At 36.1% G+C, this 26,157-nt stretch overlaps 1 protein-coding gene across 1 annotated transcript in view; it reads left to right on the forward strand.

Moving 5' to 3' along the window:
• Nucleotides 1-212: 212 nt before the first annotated feature.
• LOC145672929 (very long chain fatty acid elongase AAEL008004-like) overlaps nt 213-26,157 on the forward strand; it is a 40,829-nt gene continuing 14,884 nt past the window's right edge. The window contains exons 1-7 of the mRNA XM_081742148.1: nt 213-399; nt 5,296-5,381; nt 10,638-10,828; nt 13,110-13,193; nt 18,692-18,748; nt 23,466-23,571; nt 25,848-25,984. Coding sequence (XP_081598274.1) covers nt 5,312-5,381; nt 10,638-10,828; nt 13,110-13,193; nt 18,692-18,748; nt 23,466-23,571; nt 25,848-25,984 — 645 coding nt within the window. The 5' untranslated portion in view covers nt 213-399; nt 5,296-5,311. The remainder of the gene's footprint in view (nt 400-5,295; nt 5,382-10,637; nt 10,829-13,109; nt 13,194-18,691; nt 18,749-23,465; nt 23,572-25,847; nt 25,985-26,157) is intronic.

Here is a 26,157-nt window from a genome sequence, read left to right on the forward strand (position 1 = left end):
AACAACACAACCCATCAGTAAACAGGAACAGTTAATCATGTAGGGACAAAAGGAAGATAAGAAAATATTTTCTGACTGATTTGAATCACTAATTAACTTATTAATTCGGAGTTCAGTAATTACCGTTATAACATTATATACATTCTCTAAGAAAAGTGTCTTCATATTCTTAACAAACAGGTATTGGTGCTAGATCTACCATCACATAGTGATGCAATGTAAGGAGCTTCCTCGAAGGAAATTCTTTTCCAGGCAAAGAATTAGGCTTTAATTGTCATTTGATTAGCAGCGGATTCGAAGGTCTACAATTTTAGGAAGCAAAAAGTGATCCTTTTTTTTTTCAACTTTATACAACTAACAGTTTTCCTTGGTCTCCTCTTGAAATTTGACCATCACCAAGTAAGGATATTGCTTTTTCTATAAGGTGTATTGTCTTGGTCATTTGCCATCGAAAGTTGATCATTGGCTATCTATTTTAGGTTAGCGTTAGTCACACTTAGTCACACTGTAGTACAGTTTCTCGTGAAATGAGTGAAGTCAGGTAGTGCCAGGTCTAGTCAGAGGAAAGATACGTGTCCGTACACGCTCACCTGATGGTATTGATATTTCGGCGTCCGTCTAGTGTCGTGAATACAGTTGGGGAGCTAACAATTCAGTGCAGCTACTTGAAAGAAAAAAATAGCGAACTCCGCTCTAGGACATCTGCATTAACAGCGAGGGAAGTCGATGTGCTGACCACACATCACCCCCAAAGGCATGAGTGCTACAACCTAGCTTGAAAGCCCTAACTCACTAAGGGATATTGTACCAGGAGTTTAGAGTTAGTCATACTTAAGTTACACCTCCCAACTCTCACAAAATTAGCTCTTCTAATGTTAGAAAATATTGTCCATAATTATAAACGTTTTCTGTTCTTCAGAAAGTGAACCAATGTTTACTTGATTCTAACGATGTGTAAAGTGATTTATAGTGATGCTCGCGAAGTGCTAGTGTATATGCGTTTATATGGCTTTCCATATACATAAAATAAGTGTTTGTGTAATATTTCTCGTACATATCGACAGAGTGGTTGAACCACATGTGTTAAGTAAACATGACTGTTTTTCATTATACAACCAAAACAAAGATGCAATAATAATTAGAGGGCAGTAATTCATACTGTTCAAATCTAAAGGATGCAATTATGATTGTAAATGGTTATTCATAGATTTGACTGTAGACAAATTTCTGTTTATTACTCATAATTCTCCCTTACAAGTGTACTCGAAAAGGATTCAAAATATGTGTCTTATGCTGTATACCAAATTAACGCATTTATTTGATGATAAATTATGCGGACACCTTTAATACACAGTAGGTATTGAAGTCTCGGTTTGAAGCGTGAGCTGTCGGTAGAAGTAATGATACAAATGTTTCTTATCTTTTGTCTTCTAACAAAGAGGCAATATTAACGGTAACATGGTCAAATTCAGGAGATGCCTGTGTAACTTTTTCGAAAGATAAATTATTTTACAATTAGAAGACTTTCCGTACACTTCTTAAACTCAGTTATATTTCGTTGAGTTATTTTAAGAGATAGTTCTCTAAATTGTATGAAAAATGAATCAACAATCAGATAATTATCCTCACTTTTTTTTTAATATTCCAACAAATTCAAGATATCATTGTCGAAACTTTGTCCAAAAATAAATTGAATCAGCAAACAGAGAATTATCCGCATACTCCCTTAATGTTTTATTCAAACAAATTCAAGACATGATTGTTCAAACTTTGTCCAATAATAAATTGAATCGACAATCAGAGAATTGTCTGCACATTCCTTTGTTATTACCTAGGTACATTGCAACAAATTCAAGATACCATTGTTGAAACTTTGTCCAAAAATAAATTGAATCAACAAACAAAGAATTATCCGCACACTCCCTTAATGTTTTATTCAAACAAATTCAAGACATGATTGTTCAAACTTTGTCCAATAATAAATTGAATCGACAATCAGAGAATTGTCTGCACATTCCTTTGTTATTACCTAGGTACATTGCAACAAATTCAAGATACCATTGTTGAAACTTTGTCCAAAAATAAATTGAATCAACAAACAAAGAATTATCCGCACACTCCCTTAATGTTTTATTCAAGCAAATTCAAGACATAATTGTTCAAACTTTGTCCAACAATGAATTGAATGAACAATTAGAGAATTATACGCACACTTCTTTGATATTTAACTAAGTTAGATTCAAGACATGGTTATTGGAACTTTGTTCAACTACAAATTGAAACAAAGTCGAAGGATTATTCAAACACTTCTTTGATGTTTAATACAATCAAATTCAAGACATGGTTGACAAAATTTGTTCAAAGTCAAATTAAATCAACAATCAGTACTTTCTTGACCATTTCATTTCAACATGTTCAAAATATGGTTTCTCCAAAAATAAATTAACAATCACACAATTATCCGTACACATCTTTGATATTTCATTTTAACAAATTCAAGCTATGGTTGTTGAAACTTTGTCCAAATATAAATTGAATCATGACTCAGAGGATTATTCGCATACTTCTTCGAAATTTTAGTCCAACAAATTTAAAATATAATTGTTGTGACTTTGTTGAGAAATAAATTGAATGAGCAACTAGAGTATTGTCCGCACACTTCTTTGATATTTCATTCTAACAAAGTCAAGATACGATCATTGAAAATTTGTCCAAACATAAATTGAATCAACAATCGGAGAATCATTACGACGCTTCTTTGATATTTAATTCAGTTGAATTAAGTGCACGATTGTTGAAACTTTGTTGAAAGGTAAATGAATCAACAGTCAAAGTATTATCCAAACATTTCTTTGGTGTTTATACAACTAAATTCAACATATGGTTGTCAAACTTTGTTCAAAGTCAAACTGAATCAACAATCAGTACTTTCTTAATTACTTTCGTTTATAGCAGGACTACTGGGACGATCTTTACCATACTTTGTACGAAAATTACATTGCACAGTTGTCGCAGACCTGAATTCTTCAAACCAAAACACACAGCTAACACGCTCGTAACCAGTAAAGGCCGCCATCTTTGCTGCAGTTGCCGCTAGCGCTCGTGGTGGCTTGCTTCTGAACAAGTGTACTACGTGAGTCAAAACTTGATGTATTTTGCTACAAAATGACACCAAAACCATGTCTGTAAGGTAAATAAATAAATCAATAGGAGTTTTTAAAGTTGTAAAGTTTTTTCTGACACACCCTGTATTTCATTGAGTCAAATTCGAGACAAGATTGTTGAAACTTTGTCTTAAAAAAAAATGAATCAACATGCGGAGGGTTGTTCGTATATTTCTTTGATACTTAATTGCAACAAATTCAAGATATGGTGGTTGTTGAAACTTTAGTCAAAGACATATTGGGTCAACAGTCAGTTATTTTGGAAGCTTCATGAAAATATTTTAAGGCATAATTTATTATTTTAATACTCGATTTCAGAACTTTAATACACCCATGAAGTTTCCATGGGTACAATTGCATTTAACTTATAACATGTTGTTTACATTCAGCTATTGTGTCATTTTCTCCGAATTACTTAATAGACTGGATATATATATGTGTATAGCTGAATATACCCATTCTTTGCATGCGAACTGTATTTCGAAGCCAATGCCTATGGGAGTACCACCATTCATTTGAGCGACCGCGAAAACTATGGATTTGACACTAATATCGGTTATTTTCTACTACTTTTACGTCCCGATAAATGCCCCCCTGAGACCCCCTGGTTCGATTTTTTTTTTTAAAAAAACGCTTCGTCTTGGCCTGGGGACTGGACCAAGTTACCCGTGACCAAAATTTGGTAACTGTCAACCCAGACCCCAGGCCGGTCTCGGTAAACGCCCTCCTGAGACTCCTTGGTTCGAAATTTGAAAAACCGCTTCGTCTTGATCTGGGGTTTGGACAAAGGTACCCCTGACCAAAATTTGGTAACTCTCGGTCCACTCGTCTGGTCCCCAAGCCGCACACAGACAGACAGACAAACACACAAACAAAAATTTTATTTTATTTATATTAGATTATATATATATATATATATATATATATATATATATATATATATATATATATATATATATATATATATATATATATATATATATATATAAAATTATCACGGTAGGCTTGCAAATGAACTATAATATGGTGATGAACTATAATATGATTGGATCGCCCCCCCCCCAAACTTCAGCCGACCCCTCTACATTTTTGGGCTGGCTACGGGCCTGTTCCACACCCTTGTAAACGTAATTGAATTTAAAGAATTTGATAATTCTCAAATTGTCATTGATTTATTTTAGTGAGAGTCAGTGTTAAAAACTTCAGTATGTGTATGTTTTATAATTATTTAATACATATCTACAATGTATTTGCACATTCAATAAGTGAAAAAAAAGGTACCGGTATGCGTTCTAAAATTATTGTATGTTTACTTATTATCACAAGGGCATTATCGTATATCACGATGAGCTCTTTCGTGGCTAAGCTGTTAGCGTACGCGTTTTTGGCGTGGGAGACTCGGGTTCGATTACCGGTGAGAGCTCGTGTGGTTTAGATTTTACGTCAATCAGTAGGTCCACGTCTTATATAGCCTCGGTGCTGAACGGGACGTTAAACTCAAAATCAACTCAAACGTATATCACGATAAATTATCGTATGGTTGGCAAGCCTTATATAGGCTAAATGTTGATTTTTTTTTTTTGCACTTTATTGGAGAGTTAAAATGAAATGAAATATTTCAGTTTTACGTCCTACTATTATGCCGGTTAGGCTAAAGGAGAGAGTGATGATGAGAAATGAATGAAGTGGTGGAATGAAGAAAGTGGGAGCAAACGGGAAAACCCCGAGAAAATCCACGAGCATGGTGTTTGTCCATCACAAAGTCCACACGGCGCGAGTTGGGATCGAACCAGCGACGCCAAGCACCGGAGGTGAACGCTGTACCACTGAGCCACCACGTCCCCTTTACTGGAAAGTTAGATAATGTGGCATGCCATTATGTTTCTCTGAGTCGCTCATGTAATGAAAAGTGTTTATAGCCCATGTTAATCAATGCTTTTAATCCATACCAGATATATGAATTCCTGCTCTCTCATAACGTAGTTAAAGTGAACACACACACACGGTAACATAAGCTTGTTTTCACGGTACGGCATTACTACTAATTATACTTCTGTATACCGTAATTAATTTATGATTATTGATATTTTTAATGTATTTGTTTACAATATTTACTTGTTTTTTTTTTCAGTTTGATAAGATTGACAATGTCTGGCCTAGTAGGCGGCGTTGTTGTGAGTAACCGTAGTGAGTTCCATGATGATGATGATGTAATGGGTAAGTATATTACATAGGTAACTATCATACAACTTCACAGCATGTTTTTCTGTTGAAAATGTACGTAAAAATGCTTTGTAAGCAGAAAAGTAGTATCTGAAGTTGCCGACTATACAGTACTATTAACCCTACGTACACCAGGGGGTTACGCGTAACACCGCACACTACGGGAGGGTTAAAATAATGTCTACCTCATAAATAATTATTTTCAGTCCCAGAAAATGTAATAGTTTTCTTTATTGTGTGCCTTCAGTTCAGGAGCGTGATTTCAGATTTTGCTTGGGGGGGGGAGACCCCTTGATATAAGTAAAATGTCGCGTTTTTCACTGATTTACTACTATTCTATTGATAAAATCTATATACATCTCAAACTCAGAGGGGAAAATGCCCCTCCCTGCCCCCCCTAAATGACGCCCCTGCTTCAGTTGTCTTAGTTTAAAATTAGTACAACAGAGAAGAATATGACATTCTCTGGGACAGAAAATATCATAATGATTTATGTGTTGGACTTTTTAAAAGCCCTTCCCCCCCCCCCCCTTGGTGTGCGGTGTTACGCGTAACCCCTTAATGTATGTAAGGTTTCCACCTTTAATATCATCACTCTGAAACCAGCAGGTCTTTAGGTGTACGACGCTTTGCGTCAGCTGTACCCGTAGTGACACCTAGTGTCAGAATCTTCAATTTAACTAGAAATAACGTCATGCACAGTATGGTAACACGTTATACCAAGGAAAAGTACTTTATGTCCACCACGAAAACTTTTTTTTTCTTAACTTTTGAGTTATCTTCTAGAAATTAAAAATATTGAATGCTAGTAAATAAAAATTAAATTATTTTTGACACAAAACTTCAGTGAGGCAATTTTTAACCCACAGGACCAAGGTGGCTCAGTGGTACAGCGTTCACCTCTGGTGCGTCGGGTCCCTGGTTCGTTCCCAGCTCGCGCCTAGTGAAGTTGATGGTGGACAAACACCGCGTGTGCGGAGGTTTTCTCGGCGTTCTCCCGTTTCTTCCCACTCTCTTCATTCCACCATTTCATTCATTTCTCATAATCACCGTCTCCTTTAGCCTAGTAAAACCTGTGGGAAACCGTCTCCTTTAGCCTGTGGGAAGTAAAACTTAGAGATTTCGTTTCATTGTTTCTCGTGGGACGTGAAACTGAAACATTTCATTTTACTTCATTTTAACCCAGCTTGGTGGACGTAGGGTTAATGAGATATAGCCTAAAGGTAAATTAACTCTTAAATTTTAAAATTCTGTTTAATTAAAATATGGTCCAAAGATGAGACACACAATATATCAGCTGATAGATCATATCCGGCTGAACAAATTGACGTGCTTGTGGGAATACTCTCATGCGTAGATTACGAGAAAATCGAAACGTACTATGTTTTGTGGCGATTTAAAAAGTATACCATTCGAGAAGGCCAGAAATAATTATCATTTTTTCATTTTGCTGAAAGAAATCGTTAATTATGTGTCGTATACGAGGTGTGTTAGAAAAGTAATGGGACTTACTGATGATTTTTATTTATTTATTTATTTATTTATTTATTTATTTTTACAAATCAACGTTATCTGCCATCAAACTAGTCCCCTTATGAAGCTACACAGCTATTGAGGCGTTATTTCCACTCTTCGTAGCAGTGTTGAAAGGCTTCTGCTAGAATACCTTTCAAATCGTCAGTTACAGTCTTCTGAGTATTACCCAAAGTACCAAAATGACGTCCTTTCCAGTGGTTTCTCAACAAAGGAGAGAAAAAAAGAAGTCACAGGGACTGAAATCAGGCGATTAAAGGATTGATGAATTATAGAAATGTTTTTCTGCCAAAAATTTATCGATGGAGACTGCCGTGTGATGTGATGCATTGTCGTGGTGTAGGATTCAAATGCGTGCAATGCCTGGTCTGACGCATGCCATCCTTTCAAGGATTTCGCGACAAGAAGTTTGATTAGTAGTTTGAGCTGGTGGCATACATTCCTAATGGACAATCCCTCGACTGTCGAAAAACAAATGAGCATCAATTTCATTTTGGATTTCCTCAATCTCGTTGGTTCGTCTTTCAACATGTTCTTGTCCTAAAAAGGCTCGTGTCATATGAGCACTTACGCTCTGGATAGGGAACGATCTTAATAAACCGTTTGTAACTTTTCTTAAGTCATAATAGTGGATTCGCCAAGCTTTACATAAAATTTGATCGCAGAATATTACTCAAACTTTTGCCGGTTCATTTTGTAAACTTATCTCACAAACACAACTTCACTTCTGGCGCTCTCAATAATCGTGTAGCAACTGGAGCAAATTCGAACTTGTATTGAGTCATGGGTTAACTTAAATACCGTGTGAAAGTGGAGGCAACATTGTTCTCGGTTCGTACACAGTGTTACCAGTCTCATCACTTTTCTTACACACCTCGTACGTAGCAAATTATACTTAAGTAACAGATTGTGTTAGGTATTGTTTGTCTTTTCCCAACGGTGACACAAATACTGCTTGTAAGTATTTCACTGTTGAAAATGAGAATGAATTTCAAGTCTTGGATAAATATCCCTGTATTAATAGATGTTTAATATCCTAAGAAATAAGTTTTAATTACTCAAACTTCGGTACTTTATGATCTATGTCTACGTCTGAGTAACATGTCCAAAGGCTGGATCTAGCCCAATTACCCTATGTCAGTAGCACTGGCGCAAATCCCGGCCGGATGGGAAGACATATTCCCCTCAATCTTGGAACTGGGGGACTGACCCCCTAATAATCCGATTTGAAATGTGTTTTTTTTTAGGGGAAATAATGTTTTCTGTCCGACTGCTACCTCATCTACATCACCTGATATATAATATAAAATATAACAAATTCACCTCAGAAATCAGATTCATCTACCGTAATATGAGTCCCTCCCCCCAGAGTAAGCCTCAAATCTGCCCGCCTCCCAATGCTGAAAACAACTCTGATCCTCCACAGCATTGTTTTTCAACTTCATAAATATTTTGAACATGGCTTAAAAAAAAAAAAAAAAAAAAGATTATGGAAACGGTTTAACCTCCCCCCCCCCAATGTTGAAGACAGATTTGCACTGCTGGTCAGTAAAATAGGAATAGGTATTCAGACTTCCCCTTATGGTTGAAAAGGGTATAAATGCAAACTGACAACATAAGATCTAGAGCAGAAGAATAAGTTGAGAATTAGCATGAGGAATTATTCAAGAACTAAGTACAGCTCACAGAGAACGAGAAGAACCCTAGCAGAAGTAGCGTGACGTGGGTATGGGCTCGCCCACTTTTCGCACGGGGGTTTCAAATGATACCACGGAATAGCACACAGATAACTACCCGGAGTAGCAGACGACATTTAAATATAGACCACACCTCAAAAACTGAAAATGGACTTGACCGTGTTGTTGACCTTTCCCCGCTTCCCCTGTTTTAGGGTTCTTCTCGTCATCTGTGAGCTGTACTTATGACTTTATTGCACAGGTAGTTTATTAGAAAGCTTACTGTTATCACTGTTATCATTATTATTATATCTCTAGTAGATAGCTTTTATTTTTAAAGTTCATTTATTCATTGTTCGGAGTTAGCGATTTATCAAAATTTACAGTATTCTGAGCAAACAACAGTTTGCTATTACGAACTCTGTGTTAATATTCACTAAGTGATCAAAAATATCCGGACACCCATCTGAAATTGCAGTTCATCTCACATAGTGGAGTCTAACATGGGATTGGTCAACTCCTTTATCTTTATGAATGCTCCACTCTCGCAGATATACTTCTGATCAAATGGCGAAAGTAAGTGGAAGCCCGTTTTTTCCCGCAGGGCTGCAACAAGGGTAGGGTATTATTGTTGGCTGTTTTTGTGTGGGACAAGGTCGGTGTGCCAAAATATCCAATCGTCCTCAATTGATCTCGACTAAGAACTAAGAGCAGATCAGTCCACTATCTGCACGTTATAGGCGTAAACCCAGTCTCTACAGACCGTGCAGTATGAACAGTTCCTGTATAGTGTTGATGATAGGCAGAAAATTAGCTGTTAGAATGTATTTGCAACCCTGTGTTGTGGCATTGGTACATAGAACAAACTCTAATTTCCAAACCTTCACTATGACAAATGTGACCACACCCTATAATGTCCCAACTTGAAATTTCCGTGTAGGTACTACCAGGCCCGTATCCAGGGGGGTCTATAGGGGGCCGGGCCCCCACTAAATTTTTGTGGGCCCCCTCTAAAATTTTCACGGTAGGCTTGCAAATGAACTATATAGTGATGAACTATAATGTGGTAACTTCAGCCGGGCCCCCCTACATTTTTGGGCTGCCTACCGGCCTGGGTACTACATAGGTTGATAGATGTTTGTCAGGCGTTCTCCAAAACCACACTCTTCTATTCGGACTCCACATAAGTATACCATCGTCCACCACGGCAAACAAACAAAATATTTGCTATCATCCGTGATTTCATGGCGTCGCTCCTTACATAACGTAAGAAGGAGTCTAGCATTTGTAAGTGTAGAGTGTGGCTTATGTGCAGTTTCTTGACCGCGGAAACCAAGTGTCCATACCTTGCATCGAAGAATTATGATGCTAAGAGAAGTTTCCGATAAAATCTATAATTCATTGAGTGATGATGTCGATGAATGGTTGCCAGCTTTTTAAGTGTAGAACGAACCTCTTGAACAATTGACGGTTTCTGGAGGACTACTATAGATCGATTGTTCCACCTTTAGGTTGTGGATGTTCCATCATGTTTCCACTTCACTATGAGAAGCAGATCTTTAAAGATCATTGTGTTACACCCAAAGCACACACGCGTAATCACCTAATCAAGTTGAAAATCTCTCAGCTCGACACAACGGCTCACTCTGCTGTCTTGCCATGTCTAGTATACGACTTCGGAAGCTACTCGTGTGTGTCACAGTCGGTAGATCCTCACTAGTAAGTGATGTCAGTACTCACAACACCTGTGTTTCACACACGGTAGATCCTTACTGACAGGTGACGTCAGTGTCTACAACATCTGTGTTTCACAAGCAGTAGATCTTCACTGGTAGTAACGTCAGTGTTCACAATACCTGTGTTTCACATGCGGTAGATCCTTACTGGTAGGTGATATCAGTGTTTACAACACCAAACATCATCTTCGCAGGTAGTATCTGAACACTATTGATCACATAATGTAGTTCACGCTTTTCATTTGTAATATTTCCTCAATGTCTTTCGAAAATAATAAAATGAATAAAAAATCTGTCTATTTCAGAAAGTCTCGCTGACTCATGGCCTCTTATGAGCAGTCCTTGGCCAGTGTTATCCATCGCAGGATTATACTTGTACTTCGTGCTAAGCCTTGGTCCTCGGATAATGGCCAAAAGAGAGCCATTCCAACTAAGTTCTGTCTTAATTTTGTACAACCTCTATCAAGTTATTTTCAGCATTTGGTTATCATCGTTCGTAAGTAATAAACTTCATAATTATTTTTATTAATATTTTCAAAATAGTATTAATAAAACTTTAAAATGTGTAAAGTATTTTATTTGTAATTTAATTTAGGTGCTCTGAACTTATTTATATAATATAAAAATGTATGTGTGTATGTATGTTGGAGCGTAAGTCTGGAATGCCTGACGTAATTTCAACCAAACCGAAACAGTGTGACAAACATCTTGGGATTTGAAGGCGGCGCTGCAAGGTCCCTTTAAATACTGCTAGCAAATGAGAGGCCAGCGGTATTGCCACGTTTATTTTGTACACATCCACGTCTATTCTCTGCCACCTGATTGCGCTGTAGTTCGTCTGCTTAGCCATAGCCACATTCCTTAGCACTTGGCAACATCGTGTCAGAGCTTGCATTTTATTCGTTTAGCTGAAATGCCAAGATGTTTGTCACAGGCCTTAGTACGCATATGATTTACAATCTAGAAAATTTTTTTTTGGGTGGATAAGATACCCCTAGCACCTCTAGGGAGTGAGAAGGGCGTGACATGTAAAAGTAATCAAAACCGACTGCTATTAGTGTCGAATCCATAGCTTTTTGGGTTTGCTAAGATGAATAATAATACTGCTGATCAGGGGAAACGCGGGAGGACGCTGTTACCGCACTTCCAAAAAAATATTTATGGCGTCTCCCCACTTCCTAAAAAATTACAATGGACAAAGATAGGCACAGGGGACGGCGTAACGTCATCCATCCCCCTACCTTTTCAGATTCACTTTTACCCCTGCTGCTGATACAATGTAAGCCACTTATGATATCCCCAGGGGTGCAGTTGGAAAGGGCATCACATGTAAAAAAAAAAATCGAAAATGTCCAATATTAGTATCAAATCCATAGTTTTCGTGGTCACTGAGATGAATTGTTACACTCTCGATGTCGTTTTAGTCCAAGTTCAGCCCCATTGATATGGGAAGTGAGATGGGAAGAAAAATAAAATGTGCAAAATGATCGAAATAAGTGTCAAACTCATAGTTTATGAGATCGGGTAAACAGCTGACCTGTTGAAATGATTTTTTGAACATAGTTAGTGGCCATCTCGAGTCCGTTTTTTTTAAATCATGTCACGTTGATTTAATTTTGTTTGTGGAGTATGCTGTACTCCACACCTATACACTTTCGAGAAACATATCATGTAAAGAACACGCTGAAGTATGATGGACATGGAAATACAGTTCATCTTATTTACTGAAGATTAGCAAGATGCAATTACCAGCGAAATATCAGAGAAAGATCATAGAACCAATTTACAAGTTATATTTGTAATTGAGTACTATATAAATACAGAGTGTTTGAAAAATAACTCCCTAGTTTTAAGTATAAATTTAATTGAGAAATGAATGAAAACTTAAATCAATGAGTACATATCATGAAAGAGAATTCCTTCAAGTTTTGTTTAATGTTGGTAGACTTCCACGTGGGATCCCTTTGTGGCCCTGCACACGTCGAGACGATATTCCACTTCTCGCCACGTATTCACCAACATTTCGGGTGTAACTGTCCCAAAACTGTACATAGCTTTTGCTGTAGGTGGTTGACCACCATACTGACGTCTAAAATTACGTTGCACCGTTATAACTGACTCAGTTTTCACAAGCCAAATAACACACTGCGCTTTCTGTTGCGAAGTACACATTGTTGCTGATATGCTCTGCACTGAACGCCTGTATGGACTGAACTGAGGAAACAGAGTAAACAAAACAGCAATTGTGCCGTCTCAAGGTCAAGCAGACCTGCCAACTGCAGGGAAGCCAAACTTGGAGAGTTGATGAATCAAACACCACAAACTAGAATAGTGTATGTCACTTTGTACAGATTCTAGGACACATTAAAACTAGGGAGCTCTTTTTCAAACACACTGTATATTCAGTTATAGCTATATGCGCTTCATGCGAATAAACACTGTAATATCCACTGCACTACGAGAAAGTATTGTCTATACATTTTAACTAGATCACTATTCTCAGAGAAGAAGCAAATTCTTCTAATACATGAACGAACCAAGACCACAAAGAAATTCAACCACATATCTCACATCCACATCCATTTGGCAATAAAGGGAAGCCTTCACAGAGATCTCATCCCGTAACAGGTTCCAAAAGATCACGTGACTGTTCCATTCAGTGGCTATGATTGATAATAAAAACGTCCTGGTGGGAAGAATCAGGAATTAAGGTGTGTCTAGTGTAAATAATGATATTATAGATTTTAATGCGACCCTTTTGTTTCATTTTGTTACAGGGATTACAAGATAATTTCCTCGGATTAATTCTCAGTCACGGATGCAAACCTGTTGATAAATCATTTGGGCAATACCGCATGAGGGTAAGTTTATGACAATCTATTTTATGTTTCTTTAAATGTACTTTAAATATGTTTTTCCCCCAAGATTATATAGTCTACAGACCGACTGAAAGAACTAGTGATAGACAATAATGATTTTGGTATGATTAACTTTTTTTAAAAAAAATTAAACACTGCATCCACACACTTCCAACAAATGTGTCACACAAGAAATAGGTTGCAAGTGTGATGTATTTCTTACGTGCATATTTTCATAATATGTCATACAAGAAACACGTTGGGGTTATGATGTACTGTACACCTGTATACTTTCATAACGTCACACAAGGAACACGCTGGAACATGTACTTCTCATCTACATACTTTCATAATGTTTTACACACAAAAAAACGCGTTGTAATTATCACGTACTCTATACCTATATACTTTCATGATATGTCACACAAGAAATCGCTGGGATATTATACACTTTTCATCTTCATACTTTCATAGTGTATTACAGAAGAAACACGGTGGGGATTATGATGTACTTAATACCTGCATACTTTCATAATGTGTCACACAAGAAACATGGTGAAGTATGATGTAGTTCACATCTGAGTACTTTCATAATGTATTGCACAAGAAACGCGCTAAACTTAGGATGTACTCTACCTGTATATTTTCATAACATCTCACACAAGAAATTTGCTTGTTGTACTATGTACTTCACATCTGCATACTTTCATAATGTGTCACACTGGAAACACGCTGGGATTATGATGTACCTCTCACTACAAACTTTTATAATGTCATATAACAAACACACTGAGGTTATAATGTACTCTAGACCTGCATACTTTCATACTGTTACACAAGGAACACACTGGTGTTATGATGTACTCTACACCTCTAAACATTCATAATGTTGCACAAGAAACACACTGGGGTTATGATATACTTTTCACTTCATACTTTCATAATGTCACACAAGAAACACGCTGGTGTTATGATGTACTCTACACCTGCACACTTTCATAATGTCACACAAGAAACACACTGGGGTTATGATGTATTTCTCACTGCATACTTTCATAATGTATTACAGAAGAAACACATTGGGGTTATGATGTACTCTACACCTGCATAGTTTCATAACGTTACACAAGAGACACACTGGGGTTATGATGTACTTCTCACTGCATACTTTCATAATGTCACACAAGAAACATGCTGGGGTTATGATGTACTCTACACCTGCATAATTTTATAATATGTCACACAAAAAACGCGGCGGGATTATGATGTACTCCACGCCTGCACAGTTTCAACAAATGTACCATATCACACAAGGAACACGCTGAAAAATTATGTACATTGAAATACATCTTGTCTACTAAAGACTAACAGGATAACATTTATAGCCTATTAAGGGAAAAGAAGATGCAACTACCAGTAAAAAATCAATAAAAGGTAAAGAAGCAATTTACAAGTTATATTTGTAATTGTGCACTGTATAAATGTACTCATTATTACTATATACGCTTTATGTTAACCGGGAGAAAAAAATATTTACCGTATAACCAACACGTTTTCAAGAATTGGGTTACACAAAGAACATGCTAGAGTACGATATTCACCTGTATACTTTCAATAAATGTGCCATATAAGGGACATACTAGAATATAATATAATTCACACCTCTGCACTTTCAAGAAGCATGCCATGTGATATAGACGCTGAACAGGCATTCCAAACTAAGTAGGACAAATAGTCATCAGTGTACAACGGTACGGACAAGAAATAAAATTTCATTTTCATACTTAATTATGAATTTAGGTGAGTAAATTCATAAAATCATACCTAATATTGTGCTAATAAAAAATAGAAGAAACATAAAAATTAGTAGTAGATGGATACCTAACATCTTCCAGAATGCTTCTGATATCTTTTTCCTACAACAAATTTTAGGATGTCTGGAGACATGATCCAGGCATTAACAATTTCCAAAATAGCGCTTATATGAATGTCTATGAACCTAGATTTCGCTGATAACATGTTCCTTTCCATAAATGAATAAACTTGTTCACACTGTAAATAATATATTTTTGTTATATTCTCGATGTGAAGCAAAGGCCTCATAAAAATGATTCAAGGTTCGCGAGTTTAACAAGCCTGCCCTAGAGTATTATGTACTTCACGTTTCTACAATTCCAAGAAGTGTGTCACGTGAAAGACACGTTAAACTAATAGAAACTTCACGTCTATATACATCCTACGTACACGCTGTAATATAATATACTTCATTCATTCATTCGTTTATTAGGGTCTACTAGGAACGTCAGACATTAGGCTATTTATCAGGTTGTTGTTCGTATTCTATTTTTTTTTAAATAACATTATTATTTAATTTTAATAACTGTATGTTAAAACTCTTTCGTTTATTACAAACTAAATACAGCTATTATTTAAAAAGTAGTTCACAGGATTCCAAGACAACATGATACGTAATGAAATGCAGTTGAGTTCGTTTCTCTAATTGCTGCTTTAACTTAGACTTTGGGGGGAATTGTTATTCTGGCAACACTATAATTTCTATAGTTGGCAACACTGAAAACTTTTCGGGTTCATATTTTCTGTTGTAGAATAGCATTATCTATGATTGTGATGAGTTGCATTTCATTACCTCCTTTCACTTATGACAAACAAGCAAAGAAAAAATGGTAAATGTTGTACTATTATTAGTATATCAGGCTCTTAACGAGTCAATATCACAAATTATGACTCGACCGAGAATTAAACTCGGAACCATACACATAAGTGATACACATGCCACCAATCAACCGTTTAAATGCACGAATGAGCAATACCACTTGACCTCAACCTTGAGCTAAGGATATGGTATTTTCACACTCTATGTTGCTTCATACGCACTGCGTGTTTAAATAGGTGTTGCGTGTTTTTTTTTTTTTTTTTTTGTTTTGTTTATTCAAATCATCAGAATGTTAATAGACATTGTGTAATATTTAAGGACTGTCCAAAATCATTGTTATTATTTAAAGAAAGAAGAGTTGCCAGGTTTAACTTTTAGATATAAAAAGAAAACAAAACAAAGATGATGCCGAAGTATTGTTAATGGTAATACAAGTACACACACACACACACGCCGCAGATACTGTCAGTGTTACCAATTTGGGGGAAAAGTCGCTAAATCTAGGGGATTCGACTTTCAGAATAGCGACAAAAAAATAACATTTCTGATTAGCGACTTTTTTTGGTGATTTTTAAATTACTATTTGGCGACTTATTTACAAATTTAGCTATTTTTGTTATGTGAACAAATCACGCACTATTAGTTGAAAACAGTTTGTGTTTGTTTACTTTTTACTTAATTGAATTAGCCCAATTCAATGAGTTTGAATAATATACAGCCCATATAACGTGTGGCCCATCTTCAGAATCCCGCTTTGTTTTCTGATAGGCTACACGTTCCTCATCTAGCGGAAAATAGTTTTAGCCTTGCATGTCATTTAGCTAGCAGAGATTCCATTGAAAGGCAGAAATATTACAGTATGCTTCTAAAAGTTCGAGTAAATGGTGAAGGGGTGTAAGGTTTTTTCCCCTCTAAAGGTTTAAATTTCATGTGTTTTTTCCTAGATAGCTTTCGTGAACGAGGAATTGAACCTCTGGGTTCTATAGGGCATGGAGTTCATTTTGAGTTTAACGTCCCGTTCAGCAGCGAGGCTATATGACACGTGGACCTACTAACATGGAATTCGAACCACGTGAGCTCCCGCCGGGAATAGAAGCCGGGCCTCCCGCCCCAAAGGCGGGTACGTTAACCACTTTTTACATGGACTTATATATATATATATATATATATATATATATATATATATATATATATATATATATGAGAAAAAGACGGAATACTACGAATAATTTTAGGCGACTTTTCATCCCAAATTGGAGTCATTTCACCTCCCATTTAGCGAGATTTCGTGTCAACTTTTTGGCAACACTGGATACTGTAGCAAAATCCTTATAAAGAAGTGAAAGTTTGTTTTTTTTCTTGTACTTTTAAAGTATTTGCAGATATGTATATTTATTTAGCTTGTATTGTTAAGTGTTTCTACTAGAGAGTGTTGTTTTCTCACAAATTATGACGTAATTTTAAGTATACTTGAACATGTTCACTTTTGACGTAAGACAAAGTTCATTTTCAAATACAAGGGTGTGTTTTTCGGGTGGGAAAAAGGCACTTTTTCTCTTCATTCTGCACACCGGATGTGTAAACAGGATGCTCTAATGTAAATAAGCAATATTTTATTCATATAGAGGTGTGACCCTATCCACCTTTTTTCCTTTTTTTTCTTTCTTTCCTTCCATATACTACATTGAATATTAATATAATTCAACAAAACAACAAAATCCATTCTGTACAACGTTTGACAAAAAAAGTTCCAGGACTGATATTGGTAAAGAAAGTTGAAGTTGTTGGAGCAAACCGCGATGAGAACGGTTGAAAGTACTTTCCCAGGGGCGGATCCAGGAGGGGCGATTGCCCCCCCCAGAAGGGGAAACTTTCTTATTTTATATATATAAATAAAACCCATCCCAAAGTTTGGAGCCCTTAAAAGTGGCAGTATGACAACCCACCGCCCCCCCCAGAAGTCGGTTCTGGATCCGCCCCTGTGTGCTAGCCTCACAAAGTCTATAAAACTGGTTTTGAAGTCATACTCTGAAATGCTGTTAAAGTGTGAAGTTAAAGATTTATTTAACTTATATCCTGAACACTCATGAAAAGCTGTTCCTTCAGTACCAGTTTGAATGTCAGTATTAGGAAGAAGTCTACTGGAGCCAAATTCGGTGAATAAGGAGGACCCTATACTTTACTAATACCATATATACTCGAATCTAAGACGCAGACCCATTTCTAAACTTCAAAATTTCAGGTATAAAATTCTGGGGCGCAAACACTTTAGTCAACCCAATTGCCGGAGCGGTTTTGTATGCGATTCCAAGACGCACCCCTCCCCCCATTTTAAACCAGAAATTGTGACAGAAAAGGTGTGTCTTAGATTCAAATATATGCGGTAACTGCCACAATTACTGCTGAGTAAGGATGATAAATATTCCTTTATCCCATATTTTGTTTCAGATCTGCCGGATCGTTTCGCAGTTGATGTGCAGCACACCCATTGGCGTAACTGGGATATTTTGCTCGGCGGTGCGGGGGGTGCCTAGCTCCTTACTTCTGGAAGTTAAAACCATATTCTCGTAAACGACTCAGCTGTGAAACTTGTCAAACACACAAACGAGCAAATTATCTATTTCCTCCCGTTAAATTTTCAAAATTTTGCTAGAAGCGGACGACCAACTTTCGGACTTAACCCTGGATCATTATTACGAGTACACACTACATTCACTTAATGCTTAACCGATAAAGTTTAACCTCAGGTCTATTTCATGTATTTTGCCCTAATTCTAGAATGTTAGCCCTGTTTTCTAGCACTTAATATATTCTTGTATAATTTCAGATGAAGGAAGCAGTCTGGTGGTACTTCTTTGCAAAAGTGGTGGAACTTTTGGACACTGTAAGTATCTTAAACGGTTCTGATGTAATAATTAAGAATTAAAGAAGCATAATTAAGATTTCACTAATCAAGCAACCTTAACGTACTAGACTATCCTCTGAATTGTCTTTACTAGATAGTAAGTCTTTATCACAATATAATGTTATTTTTCTTAGCATCAAACGTGTCGTCATGGCTGTTAAACTATTATTCTGTTAAACTTTAACCCTTAAGAGATCCGGGGTTTTTGGGCTATTTTTTAGACTTTCAGTCAAGCAGCTACTGCATCGTCACTATTTATCCTAGGATCATGGGTCATACCTCATTCTCTTCAGAATGGAGCTGGCTTTCAAATGATACCACTTGCATGCCCATAACATATACCAGGAGTGGGAAAAATGATGTCAATGGGAAAATTTCGGAGGAAAATTTTTTTCTCGCAATTTGGGCCCCCCTGGAGCGACCCTGTGTGAACGTAGCCATCTAAAAAAAATCTGATAAATAGTACTTGGTATACTGAATGTGTGTGCCGAATTTCATGTTTCTATCTTAAATACCAAGGGCGGGAGAAATTTTATCAGGAATTCCCACCATGCCCCAAATTACCGTAAAACACCATGATCTAAGGTAAAAAATTTCCTGAGACATCCCTAATTACCCTAGGGTCACGTTTCGCCCATCATTCTCTTCAGAATAGAACTGCCTTTCAGGCGGTATGACTCATGTGTCTCCATCATGTATCTAAGGCGGGAAAATGAGAAAAAACGGGATTTTTGGGTAAAAATATCCCTTTTTTAAACTTTTTGACTCTCTGGATCCCCCCTGATTTAACGCAGAAATCTGAAGAAAAAATCTGGTAAATACTACTCGGTGGACTGCATGTTTGTGCAAAATTTCAATCTTCTACGTGCAAAAATAAGCACGCCAAAAATACTTTACATAAAGCCCCCCAAAAAGTCTTACACGGAAATATAAATTTTTGACTTATGACGTCATCACCTCCTATGTCTCGACACAGGAAGGTGTGAAACCATCCGTAATGTCTTCTGGAATGCCTCTGGACTTGAAAAACAAACAAACAAACAAACAAGAAAAAAAACCGGACGAAAAAGCTCAAATAGGAGAGTTATAATGCAATGTACCATGAAACACCCCGTATGGCACAAATTGTACCATGAGATCCCCAAAGGGTTAATTATGTGCTGGAATAGCTTAATTAGTGTAATGGTTATACAAATAATATCAATAACAGTAGGCACACCACGCGTCATACCACAAATAAGCAAATACCAATTATTCTGAATTTCTTCATTCTAATTAAGGGTTTATTTGCAACGCTTTAACTACATCTTACAATTCTAAATACTGCTCCACATACAATTATCCATAGAACAATGGATAACTGTATCGACAAATTATCTCGATTACACGCTCTCTATATTACATACAGACCTAACCAATACAGTAATGAGGCCTGCGGTGACTCAGTGATAGAGCTTTCACCTCTGGTGCTGGGGTCCTTGGTTCATCCCAGCTCGCACCAAGTGAGCTTTGTGGTGGACAGCATCGTATGTGCGGGTTTTCTCGGGGTTCTCCCGTTTCCTCCCACTTTCTTCATTTCATTCCTTACTTCATCATCACCGTCTCCTTTAGCCTAGTCGGCATAAACGTGGGACGTAAAACTTAATGATTTCATTTCATGTCACTTTACTACAATAATTACCTTCCCAACAATGTCATAGATGTCTTCCCTTTGGCAGAAGCTATTTGGATACCAGACACCATAAAGTGGAGAGAAATAAACCTTTTACTCTGAACTTTCAGGTATTAAGGCATTTGGGAGAAGTTTCTGGACATTGTTTCCAAGGCGCGGAAAAATCAAAGAAAAACCCTTAATCTTTGTTTTCTTACTGTAACCTAGATCGATGTCACCAGTGTTTTATTCATTCATTCAAAAATGTATAATGTCCACCGTGCATCCATTTTCTGTGTAGCTCTGAAAACACATTCCTTCCGTATGCTCTTTTGTGATCAAGTTGCCTTCTATCGGGTTCAATTGTCAGTAGGAACGCTTACCTGTACACAAACACAATCAGTGAGTCACATTCCTTCCATATACTCTTTTGTGATCAAGTTGCGTTCTATCGGGTTCAATTGTCAGTTGGAACGCTTACCTGTACACAAACACAATCAGTGAGTCACATTCCTTCCATATACTCTTTTGTGATCAAGTTGCGTTCTATCGGGTTCAATTGTCAGTTGGAACGCTTACCTGTACACAAACACAATCAGTGAGTCACATTCCTTCCATATACTCTTTTGTGATCAAGTTGCGTTCTATCGGGTTCAATTGTCAGTTGGAACGCTTACCTGTACACAAACACAATCAGTGAGTCACATTCCACTGAAAAGAGACGCTATACGGGACTGGATTCACGGAGCGATTTCTCTGAATAGGAAACGAAAAACTTCCTGCAGTTTGCTTTTCAAATAGCTTTAATTAATCAATAATTTTTAATCTGTTAATAATGCTTTATAACGCTATGAATCCGAGGTAGACTCGACTAAGGAGTTCTATTTCTCAGCTGTTTCATCGCTGTGTGATTTGGAGTTTGTGATGGGCTGGGCACTGAGATTTAACTAACAATTTTTTAAATTTGTATTTATTGTCACTTCTTCATTAATAACTAACTAACTCTGTGAACTATGGAACACGGAAGTTCAATGCTGTGTTTACAAAGCTCTCCATTTACTTCTGTCTAGCCAACTGGATCCATTTTCTACTTTGTACTTCTATTTCTACGAGATCCATCTCAATACTATCTTCCCATCTATGTCTAGGTCTTCCTAACAGACATTTTCCGATTAAATTTCCAGTTAAAACTTTGAATGCGTTCTGTTCCTACTTTCTTCCATTCTCGCTACACGACCTGTCCATCTGAACCTTCCTAGACCTGATGACCCTAACAATGTTTGATAAGCGGTATAAATTACGCAGTTCCTAGTTATGAAGCTTCCATCATTCCCTATTTCCGTTTCTCTTGGATCCGAATATTCGTCTCAGGATTGTATTTTCAAATACTTTCAGTCTCCTTTCTAGCCCTCAGAGTATGAGAGCATATTTCGAAACCATATAGCACAACAGGCATGATTATCATTTTATATATTTTAAGCTTCAAATTCCTCGACAGAATTCGCGAAGACAAAAGATTTTGAACTGAATAATAACAATAATTCCCTGCTTTTAATCGATATTTAATTTCTTTGTGAGGGATATGATTTTGGTTTGTTAATATTGATCCTAGATATTTGAAACTGTCCACTTTGTAAGAAGTATTATTTGATATTTTGACGCATCCCGGGCGAATTACCATGTATTTAGTTTATTCTGCATTACTCCTAACCCCATGCCCCTGCAAGCGTTTAAGAAGACTTCTGCATTTCTTTCTATTATTCTCCAACATCCTCTATCAGATTTACATCATAAGCATATGCCATAACCTGGTGAATACCATTCAGCTCTAGGCCCTGATTGCTATCTTTGATTTTCCTTACTCTCCAGAACAAAGTTGAATAATAATGTTGACAACACATCTCCTTGTTTCAGGTCATTCTCGACTTGAAAGCTCGTGGACAAAAATTTTTCTACTCGGACTAACACTCGTAAAATAAATTCCATGAGTTGACACTAGTTAAATACCAATCAAGCAATCAAGCAAGTCTTCATTACATTTCGACGTGATAACGCTGCCTTCCTCAAGTCATTATCTCTTAAGCAAAGAGTCACAATGATAGATGTTGAAAGCAAAGCCCTCGTTGCAAGACTATAGATGTGGCAAGAATGAGCGGTATCATGCCAGCTTGCAGCATTTATACTTGCTGAGGAGAGCTGTTAGATTGTTTGCAGGTCGAGTAGGCTGACAATCCACAATTGAAAATATCAAATCTCGTTGATTGCGTGTCCATCAGAATTTTTAGAAAGTTGCTAAGTTTTAATTTTTACTGATGGATACTATAGGATGCATATTTAATATTTAATATTAAAAAAAAAAAAAAAAAAAAAAACTTACATCCTTAAAACATACACTGTTTCAGTTTTTCCTCCTTTCTTCTTCAGTGTAACATTTTAGCTGCTCTGCTAAACTTATATGGTGAGAAAGTTGTCCATTCTTTCTTTTTTTTTAAAAAAAAAAACTAACGAAATACCATTTAGATAGTATAAATGTTTATAGTTCTTCATTTTAAAAGATATTTTATTCAAGTTACGGGATTTTCCAGAATAAAAGTTCCCATCAACCTATAAATAGCAATGCAACTGAAGACATTAACGCTAAGGAAAAATCGAGAAAAGCCTCGAAACAGTATGTGTCTTAATTTAGTACAAGAATGTAAGGTAAGACCTCGAAACAGTATGTGTTTTAATTTATTACAAGAATGTAAAGCAAGACATCGAAACAGTATGTGTTCTAATTTATTATAAAAATGTAAGGTAATTTTGTCTTTTCAAATAAGTATTAATTTGGTTTGTTATCAAGTGGTATACAACGAAAATATAGCGACCATAATCAGAGTGTATATTTACCTAAGATTTGTTTTTGCTTCACACTATATTATAATTTCTTTATATTTGAAGTTTCCACTGAATGTACGATAAATTAATAATAAATTATAGTTTTACTATCACTAAAGCTTAATGGTGTCAACATTCTTAATTGTTTTTTCTTTTTTACTTTTTCAGGTATTTTTTGTATTGAGGAAGAAACACAATCAAGTATCGTTTCTACATGTGTATCACCACACTCTAACTCTATTGGTATCCTGGATGTACTTAAAATTTCTGCCAGGTAATTAAGTTTGTTATTATTTTTAATGCTTTAATTGTATTTTTCTTTCACCAAAACATTCACTAAAGTGCTGTTTCTCTATTGTTTTATTAGCAATTGATTCAAATTTAAAAACTTAATTAGAAATGATCCCGAGTCTCAAAATAACAATATATTTTCAAAGGTATGAAGTAAGATTTCACTAATCTTTTATCGTTCTTGAGTAACTAGCTTCATCTTCATAGCTAGCGTATGTACTTTTATTAATACAAAATATTTTAACTGTTACAATGGCAGATTTATCTTGTGTGTCTACCATTTGTTGGTTTACCTCTCTTTTTGTGTTATACTGTTCTTGTTTACTTTTCATTGAAATTATGATTGGGGTTCTTCTTTTATCATCAATCATCTTGAAATTAAATCGTCAGTAAAGGCAAGAGAAAATAAGAAAAATAGTATAATTAAGCATAATTTGAGTTGAACGTTTAATAGTTATTGAGTCAAGCTTGAATCACGCTCACTTGATGTAACTTAAGATATAATTCACTAAAATGATCGTTTCAGTGTTCAACAGCCCCAGAATCGTTTCAGTATGCTAATAACTACAAGATAGTTTGCACCAAATCCGTGGATAGCTTTCATTATTTGCATCGTTAATCACAAATACAATGATAGTGTTCACATAGGATCATAATAATACAAGGCTCCCAATTATAACTTCATAACGAGGAACTGTAGAATTTGCACCGTTTACCAAACATTTTTAGGATCATCAAGTCTAGGAGGCTCTAGGTGGGCAATTCACGTAGTCAGAATGGAAGAAAGCAGGGATTTTTAACTGGAAATCCAATCGAAAAATAACCATTAGGAAAACCTAGGTGCAGATGGGAGAACAATATTAAGATGAATGACGCAGAAATAGGAATACAAAGTAGAAACTGGATCCCGTTGGCTAAGTCGATGGAAAGCTTTCGTGAACGCGACATTGAACTTCCGGGTACCGGGTACCGGGGTTAATATAATTCGGAAGTTAGTATAATGTGGTGCGCACAAGACAGGGTTCATTTCTAGTAAGACAAGGTTCCTTTCTTTTTTAATTTAAAATCCCACGATTATGCATCGAGGCTAAGGGAGAAGAAAAAGAAGATGATAATAATGAACGAAATGATGGAAAGAAGGATGTGAAAAGAAATTTTAAAAAACACGGACACAGCAGTTGTCCACCACAAACTCCACTTTGCGGGAGCTAGGGGTCGAATTAGAAACCCACGCACCAGAGGTGCTCAACCAGTGAGCCACCGTGACCCCGTCAGACAACCCTGCATTACATTTGTTTTCCCCTATAATTTCGATAATGGTTACTGTCAAGAACTCGAATGATACTTACTTGTCGAGCGTGTGGAACATATTGTAAAATTTCAAATTACTCAACTAGTAATGTTCGTCAAATATTTCGAGTATAATGCTCGGACACTCATTGTCAGTGACACATAATGGCTTAAATCGCTTTTCACGTGATTTTCACATTATTTGTTTGTAACTCAACAGTAGCTCAAGTTTATTCCAGTATTTCGAGTATAACGCTCGGACACTCATTCTCAGTAACACACACTAGCTTAAATATTTTTTTCACATCATCTTCTCATTGTTTGTTTGTGTCTGAACAATGGTAATTTAGTAATATAAAGTAATTTGTTTTCGATAATTACGGTTTACCTGAAGAACAACCTATAACATACTAGAAACCATAACTATTGAAAAAATTACGTAATATTATTAAATTACAATTATTGAGACACAAATAAACATTGTGAAAATCGAATTGTGAAAGCATATTTAAGCCATTGTGTATCACTGAGAATAAGCGTCCGAGTGTTATACTCGAAATTTTGGAAGAAAATTTACAGAGGAATATTACTAGCAAAGTAGTTTGAAACCCTAATGCTGCTTGAGCCTTGAATAATACAATAATTTCTTTATTTTACCCCATAATATTGTAAACAACAATGATGTTTTAACACTAAATTACACCAAATTTTTCATATGTTTTTCAGCATAACATTGATGACGGTTATTGTCAAGAACTATTGATATTTCATCCTTGATTACACCAACATTTTCATATATTTTCCCCACAACATTGATAAGGGTTATTGTCAAGAACTCTGATGATTGTGTAGCCTTAAATTACACTAAGCTTATCATATATTTCTGCCCATAACTTTCATAACGGTTGTTGTCAAGAACATTAATGATTATTTCAGCCATTTAAAGTGTTTCCTATGTTATGTTTTCAGGTGAACAAATAATTGTTTTAGGATTTTTGAATTCTATTGTACATATCATCATGTACTTTTATTACTTGATGGCTGCAATGGGACCAAGATTTCAAAAATATCTTTGGTGGAAGAAATACATGACTTGGATTCAACTGGTAAGTATAATAATAATAATAATAATAATAATAATAATAATAATAATAATAATAATAATAATAATAATAATAATAATAATAATCTAATTGGTAAGTCTAAAGTAATGCACACTTTTGAATTCATAGTACATATTTTATTCACTAGAAAGAGAAAACAATAATACATAATAACA

The sequence above is a fragment of the Thermobia domestica genome, chromosome 16 (genome assembly GCF_964235325.1).
Source record: "Thermobia domestica chromosome 16, izTheDome1.hap1.1, whole genome shotgun sequence".
Lineage (NCBI taxonomy): Eukaryota > Metazoa > Arthropoda > Insecta > Zygentoma > Lepismatidae > Thermobia > Thermobia domestica.